The 8,341-nt window shown below is 41.8% G+C and overlaps 1 protein-coding gene across 3 annotated transcripts in view; it reads right to left on the bottom strand.

Annotated features, from left to right (window-relative positions):
- Positions 1 to 893: 893 nt before the first annotated feature.
- The window catches only part of rptor (regulatory associated protein of MTOR, complex 1), a 204,966-nt gene continuing 197,518 nt past the window's right edge, over positions 894 to 8,341 (bottom strand). For all 3 annotated transcript variants that reach the window (XM_083924337.1, XM_083924336.1, XM_083924338.1), the window contains 6 exons: positions 6,404 to 6,510; positions 5,519 to 5,646; positions 3,616 to 3,702; positions 3,411 to 3,527; positions 3,017 to 3,146; positions 894 to 1,334 (listed from right to left, as the gene is read on the bottom strand). In XM_083924337.1, the coding sequence (XP_083780463.1) occupies positions 1,266 to 1,334; positions 3,017 to 3,146; positions 3,411 to 3,527; positions 3,616 to 3,702; positions 5,519 to 5,646; positions 6,404 to 6,510 (638 nt within the window). In that variant the 3' untranslated portion in view covers positions 894 to 1,265. The remainder of the gene's footprint in view (positions 1,335 to 3,016; positions 3,147 to 3,410; positions 3,528 to 3,615; positions 3,703 to 5,518; positions 5,647 to 6,403; positions 6,511 to 8,341) is intronic.

Genomic DNA, 8,341 nt, shown 5'->3' with positions numbered 1-8,341 from the left:
GAGCAGGCATCTCTTTTGGGCATCAATTAAGTTCAAGGCTATGAAGGCCCACTGTAGGGCACATCTGTGCTATAATCCACTTTAACACACGCACAAATAAAACACTCATCACGTCTGCCAGGTCGACGTGTCAGGCCAGAATTAGCACAGTCCTCCATTTCTGGGTCCATCCCTACAAATGTCTTGCAAGTGGTGAGCAAAACTCTGTGTCCTCTGGCTGTGAGACAGCCATTAAAATGAATTCACACCAGGGTCCAGCGGAGGCTCAGTCTGTGTTTTAACAGTGTGTGTTGTCTTCTGGGTGAACACCCCACACCCCCCCACCCGGCACCACTTCTAGGTCCGCTGGCGTGACAGTTCGTTCAGGTAGTGATGCTCGCCATGCAGCCAGGAGGAGCCCCAGTGATTGGTGGGTACCACTTCTTTAAAATAGAACCTCTATTCTTCTGTATAGGCTATTTAAATATACACACTCCTCAGCACAGCCAAGTTTACAATCATTAGCTTCATAATAAGAGAATGAATAAACAGTGAGAATAATAATAATAATAATGTGTATATATATATGCTGTGTAAATATATATATATCTATATATAAACACACACAGTATATACATTTATGTATATTTATATATAGCTATATATACAGTATATATATATATACAGTATATATATATACAGTATATACATATACATATATACATATATATATATATGTATATATATATATATATATATATATATATATACATATATATATTTATATCGTCGTTCGTAGCAGTTTTAGTCAGCAGCAATCACTAGAACATTCAGGGTGGTAATTACATTTGGGCTGACCCGAATACCATTTTCTGAGCTTGGGATATTCGGTACTAATCAAGCGAATAGCGGACTTCCTCTGCTCAGAACACAGTGGTGAATCTCAGTCTGCATGCATATTTTTCCAGCCTAACATTGCTGAGACAGAGAAGAGCAACAAGTTAGCTCCCTGCTGTGCATCCAGCACAGCGTGAGGAGAGGGTAGAAAAGTGAGTGTAAATGACAGCAACACGCAGTAAAGACTCTCACACTGGGCTGAAATGGAAACACTGTGCTGCGACATGGTTTAATTAAAGGCATTATTTTTGAAGGATTCTGTTATTCTACAGTTTTGGAAAAAAACAAAAAACGAATATCCGAATCCCAAAATAGAATATTCGGGTCCAGCCCTAAATTGCATATGTACATATGTGGTGGGGTGGGGTGGGGAGATACATGATGGTGTGTTATCTAAGCCTCTTCTCCGCTGAATAGATGGACATGTAGTAGTCGTTGCTGCCTACCGCCAAGTGGGGCTGGAGGGAGACAAAGAGAGAAAGAAGATTTGACTTGTTCTGTTCATTACAGGTGGAATGATGGGAATGCTGTAGCAAACACAATATGTTGAGCAAATACCATTTAGAATACAGTCCATGTCAGTATGTCCTTATTAAATGCAGTGCTAATCTAATAAAGCTTAAAAGCCTGCTAATGTAAGTTGGCTAATGCTCGTTTCAGTGGCAATGAGTTAAGGTAAAATACATGAGTTCCCTGAGCAGAGAAGCGATGTGTTTGTGATACTTTGTGCCAGTAGGTGGTTCATATCAAACCTTTAAATACATTTGCATGAGCAGTCAAAAGAACAACCACCAGGGCCTGTAGTGATCAACCTGCATGTCCAGGTCGCGAGGTACCTGTGACCGCTTTTCCCAAAAAGGGTCCTATGTGCCCGGTCTGCTATTTTTCCACATTCAGTGTCCAATTCCCTGGCAAATAGGCTTATCGAGACCCTAACACTACCCCCTAACCCTGACCCGAATCATAACCCCTAACCCTAAAAACTGCCAAATTAAATCAGCGGAGGCACAGGCTTATGCGGCCGAGGAACATAGGACCCTTTTGGGGAATAAGGGTCAGGGAACATTGGAAACATAGGGGTGACCCCTCCAGGTCTAACTGGGCAAGCAACTGCATATTTACAGATCAAAAACAAGCGCAACAACAGCATGCAATTAGTGTTGTGTTTATGGCTATCTGTGAGTCCGTTTTTCACTGTCTTTTTAGCTCCATTTTGTTTTGGCTCCTTAGTTGCTAAATGGTCCAATATGTGTACCAGCTCTATTCACACACAGCAGTAGTACCTGTGGACCTCTATCAATTTGTGTTAATTTCAGAGGTTTGGGATCTTAATCCCAAGTGAATTTGCCATGTCTGTAATTTGTCAGAATGACTAAAATGACATTGTAAATAAGCTACCAGATTACACCAAATGGAAGGAGTTGCCATAATATTAGTCCTGTGCCAAGTATAAAGGAATATGTCGCATGAAACACACACGGGGGGTAATTCATCTGGTAATATTAGTCAAGTGCTTTTGTCTGTCTTTAGTTTGGCTCTGGGCAGGTAGTGGAAAATGTGCTATGCACAGCTTTTTCACTGGAAACAGCTGCTTGCTGCCGCTGAAAACAAGGCTGATGGAAACACCTTTGCAAGCTAGAAAAGCAAAAGAACAAACTAAAAGAGGCTAAAAAGCTGTGCAGAGCTGCTGGGAACTGCACAGTCTGGTGATTCTCTTTGGGTCACTACGAGGGACCCCTTCAAATTGTCAACCGGATTACAGAAAACCTACTGGCCGGATTTTAATGAAACTTGGTAGAAGGGTGGAGCAGAATTGAATCATGGGATGGGTATGCTATTTATTTTTTCAGTAACATTTTGAGATAGGGCATTTGGCCTTTAGTGGAGGTCTGCGCTATCTGTGCCTTTCTAGCTTATAAAAAATATAGGTGCTTTAAAGGCTGGAATGTTGAGGTAGCTCACCTTCTATTCTTTCCTGTCTACATTTCCAAATAAAATATTGTACTTTTTACCTCAACAATACAGTAGTTATTAGTTGCTTTAATATGTTTAAAACATGACATCAATTTACAAATTATCCCAAACTCCACAGAATGTGGAGTAATGCTGCTGTGGCCAGTGAATATCAGTGTTTGTTTACCCAGTGAGGATGGAAGGCTAAACAGCTGATGGCCCCAATCCTTTGTCCCATGAAGCCGTCATAATACTTGATGTTGCTGATCACATCGCCATTAGCGTTGTACACCGCTATGAACTGGTTCATCGACCCGCTGGAGCAGGGAGAGAGAAACATAACATCACATCAATCATACGCTGGGTGTACTGCATTGGATTTCTTTTGGGGCAAAGCTGGTTGGATGTCAGTTAAATTGGTTTTGTTTTTCCAAGTAAATACCTAAAGAACGATATTCTACTCCTCTTATTTAGACATATGGAACAAAGTAAGGAAGACTGAAGGTATCTGACCTAAACATTGCAGACACTTGTTGGGCTATTCTTGGGACTGGAACATGCATCTACACAGATAAACTCACCAGGCGAAGAGGTTGGCCTGTGGGTGGATGTCCAGGGCTGTTAACCCCTTCACTGTCTGCAGCACGTTGATGGAGTCTGGTGACCGCGGCTCAAAGAATCGAACGTCTCCATTAACACTGGTGCGAAAGGCCAAAGTCAGTTCAGGCGAAAAAATAAATAAATATATATTCCACGTGACTCTAAAGAGACAAAGAAAGAGCTTACCTGACACTGATAATATGTCCATCCGTCTCCTTCTGTAGATGAGCTTTGACCACCCACGCTCCATGTTCCCTGTAGGTCATCACCCGACTGCACATACACACAGAAACTTGTTGAGCAAATGTAATAAATAACACCAGAGCTGTGAGACTGTGAACATCATCAGCTCCAGAATGCTCCAAGCCTAAAAAGCTGTTATACAACAATTGTAAAGCCAATGGATGTATCATAAAATCATCCCTTGACATTCAATAAGTGAGTGAAATACAAAGGAACAGCAATAACACCAAAATAAATAGGTATAAAATAAGTAGTATTATTCAGTGTTCACTCTATAATAGTACAGGCCTGGCAGCAGGGCCAACGGAAACCCCCGCCAGCCCCGAAAAATCTTTGTTTTAATGCCAGATATCCATTCCAGTGTTTCTCCTGTGTTCATTCTGCATTAACTGCAGCTATGCACCAAAGTGACTCCATGAATGCAAGTGTCTGTGATTAGTTCACAGGACAGCGCGGTGAAGAGGTGAAATGCTGATGAAGTTGTCGGTAGCCTTGTGGTTAGCAGACTCTGTCTTTCCTTGTTTTTAGCTGAGCTAGATCAGAGAATATTCTGTTAAAACAGATTGCTGATGCTGTTTTCCCGAATTTTCTCTCCGTAAAGTTTGTGGGAAGTGATGTAATGTAGCCCTGGTGGAGTGCTGTGCTGGACTGCGTTTAAAAAACTTGGCCTTTTGATTGCCATATATTGTTGACATTGCCAACAGTGTGGTAAGTCACCAAACATACAGTAACTTAGGATGCAATTTGGCCTTGGGTGCGCTGATTAAAAAAATAGCAGGAGTAACAGGCAAACCAGCTTTAAAAGTGACATATTTTATTTTCGTTGTTGCTGTACGGTGGAGCTACGTCGTGCCTGTGTAATTAATAATAATAATAATAAAAATTAATAATAATTAACTGAGCTCTTTGGGAGCTGAAGTGTGGTGGTAGCAAGGTCATTCGATGTCACAGTCTGTACAGAGTCTCACATGAATCAGACTTTGCAGCAGAGCATGCGCTGTTCATGAAAAAAAAAACTCCAGTAAAAAGAAAACAGCAGCACGAAAATACAAAAGCATGTCTCTTTCTGCTGTAAGATGTAATACAGGTGAAAAACCACTGGGTGGCATCATGGCACCATGACTGACTACATGAGTTCTCCTCCTGCAGAGACTGAGGTGGCATCAGACCTGGAAACGAAAAATCCTTCCATCTCGTTAGAACTGAGCTGTATCTGAAAATACGCTACCCATAATGCACTAAATTAAACTTGGACATATACATCCTGACTGTGACAGGAAGTACATTGGCTCTCCCTAAATCCCAAAGACAAACCACATTCATTTACAACAATTAACAGTCATTTTAGTTCATAAGAGACAATTTGTAAAGTGCTGCACACATGAGGCACACAAAACCCCAAACATGACCTGTCTGTGCCTGTCTACTGGTCCTTATCTCAGGAGCAGCAACATAGTTACTGAAGGATGTTGCTTCATGCCCGAGGGGAGTATTAAATTAGCTTTACTTAAAGATTTATGGGGTGCTTCATGGTTTAACTGGTTTGTTTTCCCCCTTTGGGACTGAAATTAAAATAATGTTTAACCAGCTGGTGCCACCAGGGTCTATTAAAAGAGGTGGCTACCCCCAAAGGGAGATTTACAGCATGCTATATATTATAAGTATAGATTAGAGAGGTGAATAATGTAGGACTATGGAGGAGTTATGCCCACAGAAACTGCTGTGTGTGTTCTTTAGTGCATTTCAATAATGGTGAGATGGTTAAAGAAAAAAGGGGGAGGGAATTAAACTGTAAATTAATAATCATTTTCACCTCTGTGATAAGACAAATATAAGGTCATTGTACCATTCATTTGGACCCATCCTCCTGTCGAATACGCGTACAGAACCGTCACCCAGACCGGCCACGATGAGCGAACGCTGGGAATCACAGGACAGACTGGTCACACAGCTGTCTGCTCCTGTTGGGATGTCCTGGTGGACAAAAACAAACACAAAAATCCCCATTAAAGGCTTGTAAAGCAAACTACCAAGGTCCCGCCATCAATACAACACTCATTTCACATTAAACCTTCTTTCAAATCATCAATCATGTGCTCTGTTGAGTGTTGAGTTGGACCCCGCATCAATATGCAGCCACAGGCGAGGCTGGGCCATTTCTATGAAGTCCATCCATCAAGACAATGATTAGCTCACCAAGGGCCATCAGATGTGTAAAAACAGAAAAAAAGAGGAAACGACACTAATGGTACTGGCTCTGCCACAGACTTCCATTAGTTTACCAAAACAGACAATGGCATACTGTTCACTGAGAACATTTAGTCCAAATGGATCCCAGACATGATTTATTCATGTTTAGTATCATTATTATATGTTATATTTGTGAAAATACACTTTTCACTACAGCTTGGATCAATAATACACCTAAACATGTAAGTACTGTCTCATTATGTTAGCTAAGAATGACCACCTACCATCTACTAGAAGAAGGTACAGCAACCATTTCCAACAGAATGCAACCAATTCTCCAAATTCCCAGGCTGAAGTCACTCAAAAAAGTGTTAATCCAATATTTTTCTGAAATTGATTTGTCAAAAACTATACACATGAACTTAACGATCTTCAGTAACAGACCTGCAAGGCCCCAGTTTCTCACCAGCTAATAATAAATGTAAACCTTGCACCAAGTTTCATATTTGAGCTTTTTTATAAAATCAGAGATGTACAATACCTGGACCTTCATCTCTCTGTCCGTGTCCCAGATCCTGACCACTCGGACATCTCCAGACGTCATGAGGAGACCCGTCTCCTGCTCCCAGTCGACCACCATCCCCGCTCCTACAACATATGATGACACAGCAGTTACAATGCAGAACGTTTACATAAAAAACACACACGAACGTACAGGTATGTGCACTCCGTAAAACATAAACCAGCCGTGTGTGTGTTGTTAGACTGATGTCACATCATTCAGCTACAGCATAACAGAAGGTGTCTTTTTAAAAATGATCACAATTCATACTGAAAAAAGTTCCAAATGTGCCCAATACTTGACACGAGTTAACAATATTAAAATATGGAGAATAATTTGTAAACAAAAGATGTGAACTGCAGTATTAATTTACTATTTTTAACCAAGTTTATATAATTTCTCAGTGAAGTGTCGCACACAAACCCACACAAACACAGCTGTTAAACACACCGAGCATGTGCCGATGTCTTTAAGACACAACGCACACAATCTGTTGGAGGTTTCAGAATGCTCTTGCTGACACATGTAGCTAATCAAATGACAGATTAGTGGAACAGCTTCCTGCACCACTGTGCAACTACACCACAAAGGTTTGAGCAAAACCCGAAACAGCTCTCAGCAGAGACTGCTGGTGCAAAAAAACTAAAAAAAATGTTTTGTCCATTTATAGGTATAACACATTCACCAAGTCTGCTTTTGTTTGGGGGGGGGGCATTTTATGCCTTTATTGTTCAGAACAGCTGACACAGAATGACATGCAGCAAAGGGCCGTAGGTCGGAGCGGACTTTTAGCCTCTATATATGGAGCACCTGCGCTAACAGCTGAGCCACCACCGCCCCACCAAGTCTGTGGTTTTGATAAAAGTTCCACATTTCTTAGTGTATAAACTTGAACTTCTTGAAGATGGAAGCATGGTTTAGCATTTTGCATCAGTCCCGTCAAGGCGACCACTGGGAGATGTAAATACTGACCCTGGAACAAAGCCTGTCAGCAGATTCCCGCTAAGATGAATCAAATGGCCCAAGAGTGAAAAAGTGAAGAGGGAAGAGGCTGAAGACAGCAAGATGCTTCATATGTTGGCAGTCACAGCCGGAATCAAGCGAGCGGTGCCATGTCAGCCACACTTGCCCAGCTGGCTCAGTGATGCCTGGTAGAGGCCTGTGGCTGCAGCCTCAAGGCGGCAGTTTACTTCAAATGAAGTGCTTGTCAGATCCTAGATCAGAGTCCGAAACCCTCTCCTGCCACACCTTTCTGGTGTTGGGACTGGGGGGGGTGCTGTAATATTCATGTAGCAATTGACCAGATGTGTAGAGGTGAGAATGTAGCGTGTGAACCCTGAGTTACCTTTTTTATTCTTTACACAATCCCTACACTACATTACAATCCAACACTATGAATATCTTTGAGGAGAGACGTTCTTAATGTGTGCACCCTTACCCTTGTTGTATGATTTATCACGTCTTGCCTCTCTCCATCGGTGAAGACCAACTGAAAGAGGACACATTCTGCCACTTTTTGCTGTGGGCCCATTAACACTCGCAAGCTAGCGAGTAATTGAGTTGTTTATAGAAATTGTGTAAATAAGAAACCTGCATTATCCAACAATATGAAAGCCTTGAGGACAGCAGTTTGGCAAAATAACCTATTACAAGCTTGTTAAGGAGCTTTAAGTGCATCCACTGGTCTTTGAAGACTTTCAGAGGCCTTTTATGCTGTCATTGACAGTTAGCAGCAGATGAGAGGAGATGACAGGAAAAGAAGGGAGAGATGGGGACTGAAAACAAAGGTCTCTGACCGGGTGCCAACCGAAGATGCTGCAGTTCATGTTCAGAATCCTTAGAAGACTGTTGAAAGCAAAGTAACACCGCATCCTAACAGCAAGGCGACACAAGCGAATCAGCGATACAATCACTTTG

This window comes from Echiichthys vipera (genome assembly GCF_963691815.1).
Source record: "Echiichthys vipera genome assembly, chromosome: 2".
In the NCBI taxonomy this organism is placed as follows: Eukaryota; Metazoa; Chordata; class Actinopteri; order Perciformes; family Trachinidae; genus Echiichthys; species Echiichthys vipera.
Note: the sequence above shows the minus strand (reverse complement) of the source record. Positions and strands in the feature narration are given on the sequence as shown.